Source organism: Echiichthys vipera (assembly GCF_963691815.1).
Source record: "Echiichthys vipera genome assembly, chromosome: 6".
In the NCBI taxonomy this organism is placed as follows: Eukaryota; Metazoa; Chordata; class Actinopteri; order Perciformes; family Trachinidae; genus Echiichthys; species Echiichthys vipera.
Window position 1 is genome coordinate 31,773,850 of NC_139831.1, and position 21,882 is coordinate 31,795,731.

The following is a 21,882-nucleotide window of genomic DNA, read 5'->3' on the forward strand; positions in this document are numbered from 1 at the left end:
GGCAAGATTTTAGTCGGCGCCCCCTTATATCACAGCAGTCAATTTCACAATCAACGTTCACACTCACACAGAAACTGGATGTGTGTACTCAAGATTTTATTTCTTTGAGTAAAAAATATCCCACTAAATAAAAACTGAAGAAATAAACAAGTGATAAATTAAGAATACAAAATAAATAAGGCAAACATATTAAGCTAAACAGTGCACATGTAAACAAGTGATATAATATGAATTAAGAATACAATATAAATATGGTATTGCACAAAATAATGAAACCAGTGCAGATATGACAACACACACTATTGCACAAAGTAAAGAAAAATGAGAGACCTCTTGATACACTGCTATTTACATGATACATGAGAGAGCATCACGCCACCTGTTTCTCTCAGCCTCAGCGAGTGCCATCTCTTGCCTATCTATTGTTAACCCCTTTGCAAAACGGACCTCCAACTCCTTCCATGTTGCCATGTGGGTATTATTGTTCTAGTCCTTCAGTCCTTTTTTGTAAAGTTTGTAATCTTTTGTAGAGAACATTTTGCAGCAAAAGCAGTGCAAACTATCATTCTTTTTTGGAATACATCAGCCAGCTTCTTTTCATTGTTTCCCCATTAACTAAGACTCTTTTAAAAAAGTCATGTTGACACCTTCTCCCATCTTTTTTCCGGAAATGTGTAAGTGTTTTTGTTTGAAATGGTCCTCTGTGTACTAACCCTCTTCTTACTTTGTCTGTAAGAAGAGCTGGCCAGTCAGCAGGGTCTTCAGTCCTGATGCTGTGTCACTGGGGGTGGTACTGATATACTTTAAAAGTGCGTCTGAAGAGAGAAGAAAAGAAATGTGACTGCTGGATGTTACATTTTAATAACAAATGGTGTGCTATAAGACTAAAATGAAAATACGATGAGATTCATTAAACTTTATTGTCATTGCAATACAATTCAGTGTAACCAGAGAGCAAAAAGCAGTAATGTGCAGTGGAATTAATATGTATATTTCGTCTATGAATGATATGGGAAAGCTAAGGTGTGGAGTATTAACAGTAATACACTTTAACTGCACTTAAACACTGATGTAAACTTTAACAAACATAACTGCAGCACAATTAACAAAGGCTTACAGCTACACTTTTACAGAGGGGTCGGAAAACTAAAAGCATTTTAACTGACATACCAGCAGTAGACACCTGTAAAATAACACCTGAACAGGTATAACGTTAACTTTTCAAACGTCCCTGATGAATTTAAGGTGGAGTAACATTAACACATGTCGACTCAGCTATTTATTGGTTAGTAAACGATGCTGCTATCGTCCGAAGTAAGCTAACACTCTGCTCCAACAACGGTAACTACGATAATTAAACTAGTTATTTCATTTACATTTATGTCATCACATTGACGTTACTGTACCTCTATCTTTTCCCCCATTTTTCCCTCTTCTTTCCTTCTTTTCCTTCCCTGGGCGCCCGACGGTTTCAGTCTTTTAGACATAATTCGGCTACAGTGTCATTAATCTTCTTCTTCGTCTTGGGGTCACGGTCCGAGTAGCATCCAGCTGCAGACCCGGAGTACAAGCCCCTCACTTGACACAGGTCCCTCACTTGACTAAGCCCCTTGCTTGACGGAAGTGAATCAGTAAGTAGGCGGGAATTTTAGCGAACTCGCTGTCACCATAGACATATAAATATGTGTGTCTTTATGTCTATGGCTGTCACGGCTGAACATGATGAAGATAATGAAGACGTTTAAAAACAACGTAAGCTTTGCTATGTTGATAATGTTGCTAACTACGAGCTAACTAGCAATCTTTGATGCGCGGGAATTTGAGGATACTGCTGTCACTCTGTGGCAAATACATTTCTGATAAAGTTTTTTTGCAACCTGTGAGATGTGTAAGGGATTTTCCTGCGCTGAGATTGTTGTGTCGGCCACTAGAGGCTTATTAAACTGCCAGTGCTAATGAAAACCATGAGCACCACAATGATGAAAAGACAAGCCAGCCTCGGCATATTTCTCTTTAACCCGTATATGGATGCACCATTTGACTTCACTGTTGTAAGTTGACATTATCAAACATGAATAATATCTCTTGGGAATCATGAGGTTACCGTACAACATAGAAAAATACAAACATGCACTTTGTATTTGTGGCAATGTTCTTCTTTTAGGATGACATGGCAGCTCTGTGGAGATGGTGGTGTGCAGTGCTAATGGAAAACCTGCAGCTGGAGGGGTCTGTGTCTGTTTTTGTCTGTCATATTTTGACTATTTGTTTGTTCTACAGACATGGCAGAAGGTTTGCCCATTTTTCCAAGGAGGCAGAAAGCATGCTGAATGGTCTTCTTCCACCAGTCTTTAGACTAAAACGAAAGAGAGGTCAATTAAGGGTCCAATATTATAAAAGTCTATGTATGTTAATCACCATAACTGATTGATTTCTAACAGTTTGACATGGTTAAAAAAAAAAATACTCCTCAAAAGGACACAGCTGTTTTTAATGTCCAGGAGGAGGTGACAAGCAAAGGGGAGGACAAAAATGGAAAGGTTTGGGACATTTGTTTAAGAAACTAATGTGTTTTTTACAATTTTAAATAGTGGTAGTAATGTAAATTTTCTTGACATTGCTAAAAGTTAATTATATTATAAATGTGGCCAACAGGAGCCAACGCAGGATGATCACGTCATCAGGGAGCACAGTGACTTAAAGAGGCCATGCACAATCAATCTGGCTGAGTTGGTTAGTATGTGTTTAGTTATTAGTATCAAGCATGCTATCTTGTCTCTCTAATTTATATCAAGCATTTACTAAACATAACAAAATTTTAAAATGTTTACTTTTAGGACAATGGAACTAAGGGAGTATGAAAAGACTAGAGGTCAGTAAAAAGCCATCTAAGTATGTGGAATTAACTGCGCTTAGTATAATTTTAATATTTGCTCTATGAAATTACAGGAAATGGTAGAAGAGGCACAGGAGAAGCGGAAACGGCAGTGTTGAGTACTGATTGACTTCATAACAGGGAAGACTAAACTAAGACAACACCTTGAGGTATCTATATGGCACTAAATTCATTAGCAGTTATGGCATTCACTGGATGTCCATCTTAAAGCATTTATCAGAAGATGATCAATGCCATGTCATTTTAAAGTGATGTTTATTTGCAGGCCATCACCACCGGCTATCTGCATTCGCTGTGGGAAGGAAAAAAGCAAACGGCCACCATCTACTTTGATGACACACAGCTTGATGAAGTGGTCTCTTTTCTTTTTGGAATCCTTAAAGACACACCAGGAGCGAGACAACCTATAGATTCTGTTGCCTTTGTCTTTGACATTTTACCTCAGGCAAAAGCACGTTAGTGTTCATCATTCAGATCCAGATTGGTAGAAACTGGTATATTGCCTTACCATACATCACTATTGGTGTTAAAGATTTGAACGGTGTAGATGTGAACCCAGTGCAGGACACCCCTGTGGCCTCCAGAAAGGAAGACACCTACATTCACTCCAGTGTGGACGTGGAGATCCAGAGACATGTGGAGAAGTTACCAGAAGGAGCAGCTATCTTCTTTGAATTCAAGCACTACAAACCTAAAAAGAGGTTCACCGGCACTAAATGTTTTGCCTTGGGCCCCATTGTCATGGAACTGTACAAGAAGCCCACAGACTTCAAGAGGAAGAAACTGCAGCTTCTAATAAAGAAACACCTCTATCTCCATCTTCACAGCCACTGCCTTAATAAATAAAACGCAAACTGCATCATGTTTTGATCCACCTTGCCGCAAAAAGTCCCAGAATTTTAAATTTTTGTTTATTAAAGTTGCATTTAATTTTAGTTTCCATTAAAACTTTGCAGATGTTTATCTTCACTAAAACATCCAATATTTGATTTAAAATTTTATCTTTGTAATGTCACAATATTCAGGACTAAATCAACTGTAAGATACACTGTGTATAAAGGACTGAGACCTGACTGAGGGGAACTGTATGTTCTTTTTAAAAAAAACACTTATTTTTTCAATTAAGTTAAAAACAATTTCCTTTGACTTGCTATGTTTTGTGCTTATTCAAAAAAGTTTAAATAACCTATTAAAAAAACTATTGCGTGACTTTGCATGAAGTAAAAAAAAACTACAACTATTGCGTGACTTTGCATCAAGTAAAAAAAAAACTACATTTTCACTTCCGTCAAGCAAGGGGCTTTGTAAAGTGAGGGACTTGTGCTCCGGGTCTGCAGCTGGATACTATTGGAGTGGTCCGGTCAGATTCAGGCAACTGGCCTTTCGACCCGCCCCCCTCACGGAGGGCAGGTACAGTGCAGAGAGCCGGGAACCAGAAAAAAAGGCCTCTTCATTATTTAATAGTATTCACTATTAAGTTGTGTTTCTGTGGGCTTATATAATAGTTTGTCATGGCGCTGGTAATGTATATATATATATGTATATACATATATACTGTTTTTTTTTCTTCCTCCGCCCGTTTGCGGCGCCCCCCGCGGATGACGGCGCCCCTAGCATTTGCCTATACTGCCTATGCCCAGGGCCGTCTCCCCAAGACCTCCAGCCACACTTGATTCTAAATAAAATGAGAGAAACACAAATCAGTACATTGTCTGGTTGCTTAACAATTGTAATGTTTCTGACTAGGCTTTGTTTTATGAAAGTTTTTATTACCGCTCTCTGCACTGGCTGCTGCTGCGTTCCCCTCCGGCACAAAGCTGAACAGGACCTTATCACCTATCATATCAGCTGTTTTCATTTGCAACAGTGAGGGTTCTGCAGCTTCCCCTCACCCCCACCACTGGTCTCACGCTGTAGCGGTGACCAGTGGTGGCCTTCATCTCCATCTTCATGTCTGACCACTTTTTAAAAAAATGTAATTTACTTTTGGATAAATAAACACCATCAAATTTTCTTTTCAAATCTTATTTACTTAAAATGAGAAACCAATCCAACAGTAACACACAATAAAAAAACATGCAGAAAACAAACCACAGAAGTTTAAACAATACAAACAGGTTGACTTCTCTAATAAAAGCATGCAGAAAACAACAAACTACATACAAAGATTAAACATCTTTTTTTATACATAACATCACTGAGAAAACAAACAGTGCTGCAGAAGTAGGTGTGCTGTATACTACTGGTAAGCGTGTCAGTGGTTGAGCTCATTGTTGTACACCCTCTGAAGAACCTGCTGGGCTGCGGCCCGCTGAGCTTCCTCCAGCATGGTGGTGGCAGTGGGGCCTGGCAAGATCATGACAAGCCCTTTGAAGGCTTTTGCCACCCTGGGGATATACACCTCATAGTTGAAGTAGAGGAATCCATCAGGTCCAGCGTGGCTGTAGTTTATCTCATAGAACGGCTGGCCATCACCGTTCGCCTCACACATCTTGCACAGGAGCATCACAGGGGATGAAGAAGATGCTGTAGATGCTTGACACCTTTGGAACAAAGAGAAGGAGGTGGAGGAGCTAAGAGGGGTAGGGGGGCGTGGAGGGGGAGGAGTGGGTCCTCCCACTGCTCTGCAGAAACCCATGGGGGTGGATGGAGGATGGGCCAGGCGAGGAGGCAGGGCTGAGGGCTGTGGAGAGTTCAGGATGGAGCGAGTCTGCTTCAGGAACGATGGCAGGCCGTCCTTTGAAGGTCTGGGTAGAAGAAGTGGCTCGTCCCGGCTCGGCTTCGCTACAGACTGCCATTTGATGGAGACGTTCATCTTAAACCTTTTCTTGAATGCTGGAGACAAAAAGAAGCAGAGATCGTTTATCGGTCTGTGGCATGTGCCACTGCGACCTCTGGCAAACCATGGCATTTACCATTTATTATAATAATTAATATTAATTAATAATAATAATAATTCACATATTTAGAGACATACACAGATCCCATAAATCAGTCCACCATCAACAGGAGCTCACATACCTTCCACCAGGGTCTTCTTGGCCATAGAAGCAGCATGGTGTGACGAGAAGGCAACTATAGCAGACACCCCGTTTATGCCAGGCCCCGCCTTCACAGACACTCTCTCCACCCCCTCTGCCAGTTCTTGCAGCACCTGGGAGCAAAGACAATTACACAACATTTATTTCACACAGCAGTAGAATGTCCACCATAAGCTACGGACCTTTGTGGGTTCAACATTACAGCTCAACACAAGAGGTCAGTGAGTGGAGTGCTCATGGATGTAACAAAGCAAGGAAGAAGTGGAGGGAAAGCGTGATGACGCAATGTCCCATATGAACATGAAATGTTCATAAACAAAGCACCAATGGGCTCCTTCTTTTGGGATTGACTTTGCTAATCCACTTTAATGGACTTTACTATGAGAGGAGCTGGTACAGGGGCCAGTAGGTAAGTCTCTTTAAACTCTGGCTTCACTAACTACGCTGTTGGTGCTTTGTTTTCTGTGTAGGGACTCTTCTCATGCTACTGCAGAGGTTTGCTGTTATTTCGTGTCACACTGTTAGCAACTCTCCCGGATTTCTCTGCTAATAGTTTGTACACAAAAAAAGTGTCTCGATGGCTTATTTGTATGTACGTAATTGCCAAAAAAGACCATAGGCTGATTTTACGCCGGAATTATACTTCAAATATACAAGTGTCACTGCAAAGGGTCTGAATACTTATGGCCATGTGATATTTCAGATTTTGTTTATTAATAAATTTGCAAAGAAATTCTACAATTCTGTGTTTTTCTTTCAAAATGGGGTGAAACTGAGGAAAAGAAATCCACTTTAAATGATTCTAGCAAATGGCTGCAAATGAACAAAAAGTGAGAAATTTAAGGGGGTCTGAATACTTTCCATACCCACTGTATCAACACTTTATGAAGTGCAAAATATGGACCCCGAACTGTTGAGAAACTGAAGTCGAAAATCAACCAAGAATGGGAAGAAGAAGAAGGAATTCCACCTACAAAACTTACACTGCAGCCGACCCGTAAAACTAACTGCTCCGGACAGGAGCAGATCTACTTCTCCGGTCCACGCTCATGAGTAGAGCACCGAACCCGACAGCAGCCTCAGACGCTCGCAGCTGCCCCAGGTACAGTCATCAGTGTGAGCCGGTGTTACCCTGCTGTGGTTTCTGTTGTGTTTCTCTAACAGCTGCCCCGAGTACAGTCATCAGTGTGAGCCGGTGTTACCCTACAGTGGTTTCTGTTTTGTTTCTCTAACAGCTGCCCCGGGTACAGTCATCAGTGTGAGCAGGTGTTACCCTACTGTGGTTTCTGTTGTGTTTCTCTAACAGCTGCCACGGGTACAGTCATCAGTGTGAGCCGGTGTTACCCTACTGTGGTTTCTGTTGTGTTTCTCTAACAGCTGCCCCGGGTACAGTCATCAGTGTGAGCCGGTGTTACCCTACTGTGATTTCTGTTGTGGTTCTCTAACAGCTGCAGCTGTGCTCAGCCTCTCTCGTCACATTCACAAACATTTTAACGATGATTTTCCGGCCACATCTCATATCTACTGATTACATTTTAGGACATAATATCAGTAAACTGTTGGGGATTACATTTGAAAAGTAACCGTCCCAACACTGCATGTGTTTTAAATCAATCTGTTTTTCCACCAAAATGGGCTCTTCAGCTAGCGTTAATGTGGCACAGAGTATATTTAAATGCATTTGCTCAGCTGTTTTTCTTTATACAATATATTTATAGATACACCCGTATATATACACACGTGTATTTTCTGAGTAGTCTTTAAATAGTACAAATTTAATTTATTTCAAAAGAAAAATGTGCAGGCACTCAGGTGGGTTTTAAAATATTAAAAACCCTTTATTTTAGTGGGTACAATTAAAAAAACAACAACAACAACAAAACACCAACGTGTGTGGGCCTGCTCCTTTCTCAGGTGCAGGAGCACCGGTAGTTTGAGGGACACCAGCAGCTCCTGTGATCCTGTTGTTTCATTTATTTCTAAATGAGGATATATGCATGAGATCATCCGTTGGTAGGCTATCGTTATATAAACGGTTGGTTTGCGCTGCGTTCTTCAGTCGGCCGTTGGTCTTTAACAGCCTGATTAAAACTGGATATGGTTTTTAAAGTTGCCTTTTTTCAAGAGACACAGAATTAAGCCGCTGATCAGCTCAGAATATAACATCTGCATGTCCTTTTTTAAGATTAAAACACAGTGACTGTGCAGAAAGCACAATGTTTTTAAATACAAACAGTTTAAATAGCGAAAATTGTGAAATAACAAATATTTTATTTTGTCTTTTCTTTTCCCATTTAATACTGTAGGCCCGTGATTTAACCTGTCTATCTGCCCTGACGATGTGAAGCCCCAGAACGGGAGAAACTCAGCCATTGATTTTTTAATTGAGATCTGCTGTTAAAGTGATTCTGGTGATAGTCTACTGTATGTGTGTGGGGGTTGTTAAATGACATGATGATCGTGATTAGCCCCAACAAAAGGACCCAGAAAGTCCGTGGAGCAAGTTACTTCGCACGCGCACACACACACACACACACACACACACACACACACACACACACACACACACACACACACACACACACACACACACACACACACACACACACACACACACACACACACACACACACACACACACACACACACACACACACACACACACACACACACACACACACACACACACACACACACACACACACACACACACACACACACACACACACACACACACACACACACACACACCTAAATGAACGGCATTCTGTATTGAAGAAAACTTGAAACTAGAGATTAAGACCATGAGCTGTATGAATGAAGGTTTAGACACACTCTTTTCCACTTATTTTATTATACGTCTATGGTCATAACACATAAAATGTCCACTATGACATTAAGACTGTAATGTGTAAGTATACTGTAAAAGTCCTGCAGATAAGTTGATAGAGTGCTGCGATTCATTCCCAAAGTGTTTTCATCAGTTTCTCTGTCTCTACCATTGAATGTATAACTCATCCGAGCTGCTCTCGTATGCCACCTGGTGGGCACTGCAGCTACTGCAGCCAGTAAAGTCAACAGGGAAAAAAAAAAAAATCACATTTGACCCCCCTTAATGCCATCACTGCATCCATGCAGAGCTCAGGTCAATTGAAAGAAAGAACATCTGTATAAAGGATTTCTCATTGGCTGGGACAGTGGGAGATATATGAAGTTTCTACCACTTCAGCTAAAACAAACAGGTTTCAATGCCAAAGACAAGCCACAGAGCTGTAGTACCTGAAGAAGGTCCTCTTGCTTGGTGGCATCTGGCAGGTCTCCCATACAGAGGTGTTTCTTCTCAGTGCTGCGGCGGACACTGAGACGGAAGCCGCACTCCAGCACATGACCGTTTAGCAGGCGGATGGCTTCGGCAACTACAGCTGGCGAGCCGTATTTGCCGTAGGCGAAGCCACGGTTCTGGCCGCTGAAGTTCATCATGAGCCGAAACTCCCAGAGGGGCCCAACAGAGCTGAACAGAGGGATCAACAGATCCTCGTAGGTGTCCCGCGGGATCTGGCTGATGAAGACCTCACAGCGGGATCCTGGGATGGGCCCATGCCACACTGACAGAACAATGGAGAGGAGATGGAGTTGGTGAAGTTGCCCGATACATTAATCACCTGTCTCATCAGGTCAAATGAAAATTCTGACAATTTACAGTTCTGGTATGAAGAAATTATATTGTATTTTAAAGTAACATTGCGACAGGGGTGGGCGATTAGATGGTGAAGGATCAGAACGTTTTGACGATCTGCCAAACCAGAGAGATCGTAGTATTGTCTGAGGGCACATTCTATCCTCTGCTGTTCTATGCTCTGCACACGCATCAGGTTTTTTTTCCTTTTTTTCCCGTCAATTGATAACTAAACTACCCTGTCCTAACAGCACGCGATAGTCAGACTGTCACGCCACATCGGCGCTGTCTGTCCACACTAATTCACAGAATTTGTGGAACAAGCTGTAAAATATGCCCCTAAAAAACAAATAAATGTCCTGTGTAACCATGGACTCCTGTGTTTAACAAGGAGACAGCACTGTTAATTCACAGAGGCTTCCTTCTGCCCAAACCTGACACACACACACACACACACGCTTTCATTAGTGGGTCATATGATCAGTCACCATTGTTTTGACTCACTCTCTGATACAGTAACTTAACAGACCAGATTTAACGGACTTAACAGTGAACTAGATGAAAATTGTACGGATTATATCTTTACCAATCAAGTCGTACAATATGTTATGTTTGGGCATAACCGATTACGATGGTGAGTCACCTTGTTCATTGCTCTGATGTCGTAGTCGGTCGTAGTTAGGGCTGCCCCCGACAAAAGATTTTCTTGGTCGACCAGTGCTCATCATTAAGAGCAATTATCGACTAATGGACAAATATATATATTTACTCCCCCACGTATAGCCTCAGCGACTGAATAACATAATTCAACATAATTAATAACCATTATTTTAGTGCGCACAGTCTGCCGCCTGTTAATGACACCGGCAAATTATTTCAGATTCTAATTCTGAATGTGTCAGAAAAAATCAGCAAGGAGACGCAACATGTTCAGGTAGTTAGGCTAATGTTACTTACATGTTTAAGGTGGTAGCTCATATTCCTCTAACCTTACTTACATGTTTATGGTGGTAGATCATGTTTGTCTAACGTTACTTACATGTTTAAGGTGGTAGGTCATGTTCCTCTAACGTTACTTACATGTTTAAGGTGGTAGGTCATGTTCGCCTAACGTTACTTACATGTTTAAGGTGGTAGGTCATGTTCCTCTAACGTAACTTACATGTTTAAGGTGGTAGATCATGTTTCTCTAACGTTACTTACATGTTTAAGGTGGTAGATCATGTTTCTCTAACGTAACTTACATGTTTAAGGTGGTAGGTCATGTTCGTCTAACATTACTTACATGTTTAAGGTGGTAGGTCATGTTCGTCTAACCTTACTTACATGTTTAAGGTGGTAGTTCATGTTCCTCTAACCTTACTTACATGTTTAAGGTGGTAGAACATGTTTGTCTAACGTTACTTACATGCTAAGGTGGTAGGTCATGTTCCTCTAACGTTACTTACATGATTAAGGTGGTAGGTCATGTTCGTCTAACGTTACTTAGATGTTTAAGGTGGTAGGTCATGTTCGTCTAACGTTGCTTACATGTTTAAGGTGGTAGGTCATGTTCCTCTAACGTTACTTACATGTTTAAGGTGGTAGGTCATGTTTGTCTAAGAGTTACTTGCATGTTTAAGGTGGTAGGTCATGTTCGTCTAACGTTACTTGCATGTTTAAGGTGGTAGGTCATGTTTGTCTAACGTTACTTACATGTTTTAAGGTGGTAGGTCATGTTCGTCTAACGTAACATGTTTTAAGATGGTAGGTCATGTTTGTCTAACGTTATATACATCTTTTAAGGTGGTAGGTCATGTTCGGCGTGGACGAGTGATAGCCAAAGTTTTTCTTGCAAAGTTTGCATGTGACCTTCTTGGGGTCATCCTTGTCTTTCCCAGCATGATTGGCTATTAATTATTAACTGTCTAACCATGATGTTGAAGGGACCTGCCTGCCGTGTTAAAACAAAAAAAAAAACACTGACAGAGTGAGTGCCACGACTTCCTGTACCCGGCCTTTCAATTTAAAATCCCTCCAGCCTTTTAGGCCAGCCACCAGTCACTTAATTTTGACAAGACAAGTCTCCAAATATGTTCTTTTTTTCCTGAGACCAATAGACCAATAAAATTTTGGTTGGCTAAGGATTTTTGGTGGACCAGCTCTTAATCGACTATTTGGGGACTGGTGCCAATGTGTGCATTCTCTGTATAAATCTTCTCTCACTTCGTCTCACTACAACCAACGGTTGTACTGTGTTCTGCTATGTTATAAAGAAATGGCATTTTGATATTTAGCAAATTTTCTTCAAGTTCAAGTTTTTTTTTTTCCCCATTGTACCAAATGAACATCAATAATCATAATTTCACTGGCATTGGCAGTGACTACTTAATTCTTAGTGCCATGACATCTCTACCAAGCAGTTAATTACTACTTTCATTGGTTTAGGCTTGAGGCCTGACCAGATGGATTTTCATGTGATCCCGATTCTCAGGTGATCTTGCGAGACTACAGACAGACACTGATAGACTACATAATGAGTGGATAGAAAAATAATAATACTAATGCACACTGAAACTCGTCTTTTGCTCCAAATGTTTGCATCGTGTAGTTTCTCCAAGGAACTAACTCCGCTGTAGTGTTGTGTAAAGACAAAGTGTCTCACCCTCAGGTGGTCCTCCATACTTCCTCTGGCCGTTAACTTGAGTCAACTTTGTATTGGTTGCTTTCAGCCAGGCTTCCAGCGCCTGCACCCGCTCAGCGTTCAGCACCTGAGGAGGAAACAAAGTGGGAGGGACTTCTCAGCAACAGCCTCTTTCCAACAAGAAAGATCAATCCTCACAAACAGGATCTGGCTGTCCCTGTACTTTAGCCCATTTATTCCAAATCAAGTCAACTTCAGCAGATTGTAGCTAACAACAGCTTTGTTATACACACACCATATCTGTATTGGAATATGAAACTAGACATCACCCTGGTGTTTTGGCATTATCTTGCAATGGCTTAAATGGAGACTTTTCTAAGTCTCCAGGGCAGCAAAGTGATTCAATTTCCCAAACGTATTACATTGTTCTCACTCAGTGAAAGGATCAATTTATGCAGAACTCTAGTGAGCACACACAAATTTACCCTCATGGACCATACAGAGAAAACTATTGACATTATACAGATTATGGCATTGCATCCTTTTCAGGAAAACATAAGGCTACTACAGCATGCCAACAACAACTACAAATACAAAGGAATAGAAGTGCCTGCTGCTGTTCATTATCTGTAGTGTAATTTGTGGTGTGGTCACGGGCACTTAGGGCGCACGCACACTGTCCTTCCGTCCCGGGCCAAAACCGTTTTTTCAGCTAAAGCCTAGAGCGTTTGAGCAGTGTGAGTGCACCCGCTCCGTGCATAACTTTGGACAGCGGGCCGTCCATGGCCCGCCTGAGAGAGGTGGGCTTTTGTAGAGCCCGTTTGCACATGTACGAGCACGAGCGTGCGCACGTGTACGAGCACGAGCCCTACGGCGGTAGCGGTATGTGCGCCTGTTCGGACATAGAAAATAGAAGTAGGGACCATGCGCGGACATTTAACAACAACAACAATGGCGGTGAAAGGTTCACGTTGGTGTGATGCGGAGGTGGAGTGTTTACTACAGATTTTGGTCGGATGAAAATATTAAAAAATAGTCGACAAGACGCACAAAAACTCCGAGGTCTATGGAAAGATTTGTAAACAAAGCCACACACACGCGATCAATGTGTGTGACGTGTTACGGCGTGATGGCGTATGGACAGCAAGAAGCATTGGCCGAGGCCCAGGCAGTGTGAGTACAAACGGGGCTGGGGCGCGGGGGGAGAGGGAGGGGGGACAAGTACCCTAAAGCCCGGGGCGCGGTGCGGAAGGACAGTGTGAGTGCGCCCTTAAAAGAGCACTGCACTGAGTCAGGTTTGCACTACTGTAACATTTTCAGACTCACCATGACAGTTTTTAAAATCTATCAATTGGTGAAGCAAATCTCATTTATTTATTTTTCTTAAATTTTTTTAGTTTAAATTAAAAAAATATTTACAGTAAATTATGAATATCACTTGCGCTAATATTGCAATGGTTACTTGCCTTGATGGTTGTCTATTTTTTATTTTGTTTCTTCTTTTTTATCAGTGCTGAAATTATAATAATTTGGTTAATTTGTTATATTTATTATTATTATTATTATTATTATTATAGAGGGCCGTGATAAAGTCATATACTTACTGTTGTATTTTAACCCCTCACAGGGCTGTAAACTAACTTTTTGGCTCACCTGCCAAGGGGACCGGTAGATGAAAGAATTAACCAGTTAAGTACATTTTTTACCGGCCAAATAATAAACTGCCTGTTTTTGTTGCATATCCATCTGTTTCAGTACTTTTCATTGAGAACAGTATTATATAGCAATACATGCTTAGAAAACAGGCCAAAGTATTATTTAGAAATACAACTGAATATTATAAATTTTGCAAGGAAACACTCATTCATGACTCATCAGAACTACAGATGGGACCGATCCGGTCTGCATCTGTAATCAGAACTCCTCATCAGGGTCTTCAGCAGACGCCCTCTCAGACTCCCTCTTACCGGCTGTTCAGTCTGACGTAACACCCTTTCAAAATACGATTTCGGGGTCGAATCGCTCCGTTGAGACAAAACAGACAACGGCCGAACATGTGAACAATTACGATCACCTCTTTTGTCAGTTAGACATCTTTTTCACCGATAAGAAAGAGGTAAAATGACAATTATGTTTTCTAAAAATTTAGATCTGTTCAAACAACGGAGAACAGGGCACTGCGGTGTTGTAGAAATACGAGGCTAGGACCCGGGAATCATATTTTGAAAGGGTGTTAGAGTCTTAACAGCCTGATGGTCAGACCGCCTGCTTCTAACTGAGCTCTCGTGCCACAGCATCATAGCCTTCTGTGTTTTCGTCTTTGGTTCAGTCACACCGGGAATGTGCCGCCACATTGATGTGCTCGGATCAAAGTCACTGCTCCAAACTTTTCTGTTTTAAAAAAAAAAAATTTGGGGCAGTTTTCAAGCCTTATTATATAGGACAGACAGGAAATGTGGTGAGAGAGAGAGGGGGAGACATGCAGCAAAGGGCTGCAGGTCGGAGTCCAACCCGCGGCCTCTGCCTCGAGGACCTTCAGCCTCTTTACACGGGGCGACTGCTCTAACCACTGCATTTTTGGTATGGTAACAGGGTTGTATCGATGGGAAGAGTACTCAATTAGATTACTCGTTTCTAAAAAAGTAACGCGGTTATGCTTTCTTTCCAATTACTGTGAGCATAGAAAGATCCTTGTCCTGTTCAGCACTGAACTGGAGACCAACTCCAGCTGCAGTGTTGAACTGATTCCCCATTGAGAGTCTTCTCATAATCCTGTCCTCTCCTGCACTTGTTTTACATGACCACCCTTTTTGAGGGACTTAAATGAATCTGTGTCCTTGTAAAGGTTCAATCTTCTTGAGATCACAGACTGTGAACGCCCAACCTCTCTTTGATGGCTGAGAGGGTCATCCCTTTGGCCTTCATCTGGACAACCTGCTGTCTCAGGGTTTCAGTCCCCTTAGAGCAGCTGCCATCTTACAAAGTAACCAGGAGAGCTGCCAGATAAATAGGGTGTGTCCAACAATGAAGTCAACTGTCACCAGGGACCTCATTTATTAAACTGTGCGTAGGATTCACTTCAAAGGTGGCATACAGACAAAACATAGGACGTGCATGCGCATGAAAATATTTGGATTTATAAAACAGTGTGCACACACGTCCTACGTTGGTGTGGCATCATGTGAAACGCAGAGAAGACAACAAAGATAATAGAGATAATAATAATGAACATAATCAATGTGAAGTTGAAGTTCTTATTGGAGAGTTGGAAAAAAGGAAAACATGTTTTCTGGAGGTAACAGTGGCATTACTAAAGACAAAATGGCCATAGAGTGGCAACATGTTGTGAACACGGATAATGCAGTATCAGAAGGTCGGGCTGTTGCAATAAAGGCATTTTCATTCTCACTCAGTGCTCTTATAGCAACATGAGTGCAGTCAACAGCACCGATTACATTTGACAAACAGGACACTGCTGCAACGTGTGCCTTTTCATTTCCCTGTTCCCAGAGATCCAAACGAACCATGAGTGTATGATTATGTAACACTATGAAGACGGAACCCGGAAACTATGACAAGATGGCAAACAGTGAAAACAATGACGTCTCGGCCGCTGCGCCGTCTAAACTATGTGACCTGCTGGACCACGGTTGGAAGATATAATTAAGGAGGTCGACAGTACAAATGATGTTTAGGAGAAATAAACAAGAAAGGTAGGAACAGGAAATGATTCACTGTGCAGTACTTTTTAAATGATACCATGAGTTGAAGTTGTGAGTTATGGTGGCATGGCATGAGTTACATACGGGCAAAAAAAATAAATAAATCACTTTTGTGTCCCCCCCAATCCTGACATCAGATCTGCAGCCCTGTCACAGCGGATATTCTAGCAAATGCTGGACAATAAAGAATAACAGCATATCAGAATCAATCAAATATTAATACTTTGTTTTCTAATTTTGATCTCCAGTGTATGTGTATATAGTTTTGGTCTTCGATTGTATTATAAGCATAACAGCAGTCTTGATTAAAACTATAATTGGTACTAATCCTTGCTCTCTTAATTTAGTCGTTTTGCGTTTTTTTCATTTTATCATCTTTTTTTTCCCTCTCTTCTTCTACGTTTCTCATCTATACCACTATGACCCCTATGTTTTGTTTCCATTGCTGTTGAATGTTGTTATTATATTTATTATTATTATTATGTTCACTTGTTTGTTCTGTCAATATCACCAAAAAAACAAAACAAAAAAGAACTTAATGAACATTAAAGGATTTTCTTCCAGCTACAGACTGACTACATTTACAGGCATGGACACAGATACGGTGATGTAAAAAGAAAACCAGTCTTTAATTTCTATTTCCTTAAAATATTTACCATCAGATTTTCAGAGAAATTTAAGCTATTGTGCTTTTTATTATCAACTTACATGATGTAATTGGGTATCATGATCTCTATGTTTCCATAGAAATGATCATGATGAATTATCGCAGAAACATAATTATTGCAATATTCAGCAATGTTAATGCATATTTCTTCTCATATTGTGCAGTCCTAAATGCCCTTTTGGACATTTTTTTTCCTGTTTTGTCTACTTGTTATTTTTTGTGAAGTTACATTGTCATGTCACCGTGTCGTATGTTATGTGTCTGTATGAAAGTGCTGTAATTCAGTACAGTAAACATCATGGCTGCTTTCAGTGCTGTTAAAGTTGCTGTCACTTTAAATGTACAAAAAGGCCCCAAAACACGTCCACAGTTACAACATGATGTTTCAAATTCCGCACACACTTGCACACTGCAGTGAAGTAGACTGGAAACACAGCTAACTCCAAGAACGAACTTTTCGCCTACTATCACATCGAGGATTAGAGACTTATGTGCCAGCAGGACTTTTATCTTCAGCAGGATCGACTACTGTAACATTGTCTTGTGTATGTTTTTAATTTCTTTCCAATGCTTTTAATGTTTCATGTAAACCACTTTGAATAACCTTGTTGTTGTTAATAATTGTGCAGTACAAATAAACTTGCCTTGCCTTTTTAAAAAGATAGAAACACGTTGGTGTCCTGTGGAAAGGCTCAGTCATTAGTGAAATGAGCTGCAGGTGGGGCTCACCCAGCGACAGAATTTCAAAACAGCCAAACAACGGTTAACACAGCAAACCCGAGGGGCACGAGCGTTTATAAACAACTACTGTAACTACTTTAGTCCGATCAAAGCTGCGGCAGCACGCGCCGCCGTGCCTGCAGCAGCCGCTCGCGAGGCCCCGCCATGTTTGGATGCTCGGGCGTCTTTCCTCTCTGTTTACTTTCGACACGCTAGAAAAGTAGAAAAGCGACCCAAACAAAGTGAAATGGAGAAGTTACCTGGCTCTGCTTGGCCTCCATCATCTCCACCGTGTTGTGTTCGCGCGGACAGTGACGTCACTCTTCAGCCCCTGGTGGTACCTGGCTGGAGCCCAATTGGCCAGCACGCTGCACCTGACGGCACGCGACACCTTCACGGTCAGCTCGTGCCGTGCGCGCTCATTCACTTGTAGTTGTAGCATAAATGTGGACGCAGGAAATGGTTGTGCCACAAAGGTCGAGACCGTTGAGTGGCCTCGAGGATGGATCCGACCAATGGAGAGTGTTGTCTTTACCTGCTCTGAAAAGTGTCCTGAGATCACTTTTGTTATGATTTGGCACTGTAAATAAAATTGAATTGAATTGAATTGAACAAACCCTGACTGAAACAGCCTTACAGCAAAGTGTTTACTAATTTCTGCTCCAAACATTGTTAGTTATGGAGCCTTGTTAATGTTTAAAAACAAATAGATTCTTTTTTCATTTTAGAAAAGGTAGTACATTTGCATATTGACGTTTTTTTGTTTTATCCCAAGTACAATCCACAGGAGTATTTGAAAACGCATTTACCATCCTTTGGTTCTTAGTTTTCAGTCCTGTCAATAAACCAACCTGGGTCATTTTGACACCAATATAAAATAACAGAAACAAACCCACAGTCATTTAATCTTCAGTGTAGAATCTGTCCTTATCAGTTTGATATGTCCCCTACCAAGGGACCATATATTAAATTGATTTTGGGAGCAGGGAGATGGAATAGGTGCTTGCTCTGTCCACTCCACGCATCGACCTGGTTTTGCAGTACCTCCTGGCACACGCGACCCGACCCCGGATAAGTGGTTGAAGATGAGATGAGATGACTAAAGATTGAATTAAATAAAATATAAAACGTGCATATGTGTTTGTCGCCCGATAGTGCTCCTAAACCGCTGATAGTGTGTGATACAGTTAGGCTCTGTTCACACTGCAGTTCCAAGTGACCTGAATCTGATTTCTCCCCTCATATGTGACGCACATCTGATTTACTTTGGACAGTGTGAACAGCACAAGTCCCATTGAATCTGACATTTTCCAATCAGAATCAGACCTCTTTTAAATGTTCTTCTGAATCACAAACATAATAATACTTATGTGAACACAATCTGAACAGCCAGGTCCCATTTTTAATGACATCATTCTGACCCACGCTGCTCTGTTTTGTAAATGAATGACAAATAAAGTTGATTGAAAAAAATAAAGTGTGCCACAGACGGAGCCAGGATCAGAACCAAAACAAACATGGAGGACAGCAGTGAAGCAGGCGGACTGTTTGGTTAATTTAGCAGTTTTGTCAGTGTAGCATTAAGCCATAAAGTCCTACCATCCCAGTTACTGTTGCCATGTTGTCTTCAATAAACACCGTTGTGGTGTGATGTCATCAATGATCAACTGTGCATGCAGGTCACTTCAGGAGCGTGAGCTGTTCACACAGACAGGCACATTTAAAGACTAATGTAAACAGACGAACAATAAATCAGATTTGAGCATGAGGACCTGCAGTGTGAACGGAGCTCAAATTAGGATCCATGGCAAACATGAAGTTGGTGAAAAGCTGTTAAAACTGCATAGGGGGAATTGGGGACTTTTGAAAGGACCACAATACACTGGTGTTTTTTTTTCTTTAGTAGTAGGACGCGATTCAATTTTTTCTTTAATTAATTAGAGGCTTTTTTAATTAATTAATCACGATTAATTGCGTATCAATATTTGACTCAAGAAGCAACATTTGATAAGCCATACGAAACTCAGATCCTTTTTGAGTATAAAACTAATAATAGATGTATAAGGCAATTATACAAAGATGTGTTTTTGGAGTAATTGGTATTTTGATATAGGATGGGAAAAAACATGGTTATTACACAGGAATTTTTTTCTCATATAAGGGACCAGAGGTGTCTCTGAAATGATTGCACAGCTGTTATCCTGTTCATTCAGTTATTGTAAGATTTTTGTTAAATATTGATCCTCTCTGCTCCTTTTGTCACATCACAGATGGAACAACACAACATCTTTTTAGCGAATGCTCTTTTAGTCAAACACTGTGACATGATATCACCCTCTTTTAAAAAGAAAGTTAGGTATACGACTAAAACTTAAAATTGATTTTTTTTTTGTATTTTTGAAAATATATTTTCTATCAGAAAGTTGTATGTTACGATTCTTTTCTAATTATTAGGTAAATTCTATACACAAACCACTAGGTTGCAAACCAGAAACCTAATTTTATTGTTTTAATTTCTTACTTAAACTCCTAACTGAACTCACTTAAGTACTGCACCAACTGGAAAGCTGTGAAAACCAGAGACATGTGTAATGAATTTGATCTGTAATGATTTATCTACTTCAATGTTTTGTGTTATTTATGATATGTGCACAACCTCAAACGATATTGTTATTGTTACTATTGTTATACTGTTTGAAGATTTAACAGTAATCACTGTTGTAAAGTTACGAAACGAAAAAAAAACAATTAGGAAAAAATGACTAACAAAGACATGAAAAATTGGAATGATAGAATAAAGCACCTGTGAGATATGTCAAAAAGTATACCTCTGTGGTCGGTGGGCACCCCAGTTGGTAGGATGAAGGTTAAAACTGAAAAAGTATTAGAGATGTGTTCCATCAACACAGTGTTGGTTCCATAGACGCCTAAACACAAATTCAATTATTTTTGCTTTGATGGATTTGAACAGTCCTGTAGAGGGAAACTTCCCGGCTATTTTCCGGTATAGAGCATTTGTCCGTTTGTCCTCTCAGTGATGGAGAACATTTGTTTGGTTTAGTTCTCTGCTGTTTTTTGGTTGTTTTGTAAATATGCATGATCCAGAGAATTGTAGTTTGGATCTGTCTCTACTAGCTTTGTGCACATAGACTAGGAAATAATTCCCCATTCTTCCTGCAGAACCGTTGGAGTTCAGCCAAATTATGTGGTGAGCGGTGATGGACTGCACTCTTCAAGTCCATCCACAGATGTTCTGTAGGATTCAGGTCGGGGCTCTGACTGGGCCACTCTAGGACATTCACCTTCAATTCAAAGCAATTCAATTCAAATTTATTTACAGTGCCAAATCATAACAAAAGTTATCTCAGGACACTTTACAGAGTAGGTATAGACTATGACTTATTTTAGATTTACATAGACCCAACAATTCCCCCGTAGAGTACGGTGGCAACGGAAACCTTCCCTATAACAGGCAGGAACGTCAGACAGACCCAGCTCTGTGGAGGACGGACATCTGTCTGCACCGGTTGGAGAGGAAGAAAAGGAGAGAGAAAGAGAGAAAAGACGGACAGATGGACAGAGAGAGACAAAGACAGACAGACAGACAGACTTCCAGAGATGCAAACAACCACAAAAGTAACAGTGACTATAGTGATAGCTGAAGTAATGTGAATATGACTTGCAGGTTATGACAGTTAATACAGCAGAACAGTAAGAAACAGGCACAGCTACAGTGACAGAATATGACCATGATAATAATTACGGTGGCAAACATGGAGTTGAATTAGTAACATGCATTGATGAGACATGAATGATACAGACAGAGAGGAGAGAAGCTCAGAGGATCAGGAAAAGTATTATCCCCCAGCAGACTAGGCCTATAGCAGCACCATTAAGCAGAACAAAATCAGTTTAAAAATAACAACATAGCTAAGCTTCCTGTCCTTTAGCCACTGTGTTGTTTTTATGGAGGTGTGCTTTGGGTCGTTGTCATGCTGGAAGGTGAACCACCTGCCCATTTTCAAGTGTCTAACAGAGGGACAAGGGTTATCCTCAAGAATTTGGGTGTCCATGGCAGCATCCATTTCACCTTCATTTCTGACCAACTGCCCAGTCCCTGCTTAAGAGCCCACAAAGTAATGCTGCCACCACCATGCTTCACTGTAGGGATGGTGTGTTTTGGATGGTGTGCTGTGTTTGGTTTCTGCCAAACATAGAGCTTAGAGTTCAGCCCAAAAAGTTCAGTTTTGGTCTCATCTGACTGTATAACCTTTTACCACATGGCATCAGAATCTTCATTATGTTCTTTTTATGAGACAGTGTGACATTTTTTCAGAAGAGGCTTCTTTCTTGCCACCTTGCCATACATGTAGAACTTGTGAAATTGTTGTCACATGCACAGATCGACCAACCTCTGCCATTAAGACTTGTAACACCTTCACGGTCACCATGGGTCTCTTGGTAGCTTCCCTGATCAGTCTTTTCCTGGCTCGGTCATCCAGTTTGGAGGGGCATCCCGATCTAGCCCAGGTCTGGG

General features: G+C 41.0%; 1 protein-coding gene and 1 long non-coding RNA gene across 2 annotated transcripts; one reads left to right on the forward strand and one right to left on the reverse strand.

Annotated features, from left to right (window-relative positions):
- The first annotated feature begins 2,653 nt into the window (after positions 1-2,653).
- LOC310948671 lies at positions 2,654-3,623 on the forward strand. The gene is made up of 4 exons (XR_014593252.1): positions 2,654-2,733; positions 2,838-2,872; positions 2,950-3,045; positions 3,162-3,623. It is a non-coding gene; the product is annotated as an uncharacterized lncRNA (long non-coding RNA).
- Positions 3,624-5,150: 1,527 nt separating this feature from the next.
- On the reverse strand, positions 5,151-17,626 carry dnd1 (DND microRNA-mediated repression inhibitor 1; the record flags this gene model as incomplete). Its single annotated transcript, XM_083915463.1, has 5 exons — positions 5,151-5,731; positions 5,918-6,050; positions 9,217-9,542; positions 12,258-12,363; positions 17,606-17,626. The coding sequence occupies 5 exons, from the start codon at positions 17,624-17,626 to the stop codon at positions 5,151-5,153; spliced, it is 1,167 nt and encodes a 388-aa protein (XP_083771589.1).
- Between the last annotated feature and the right edge of the window lie 4,256 nt (positions 17,627-21,882).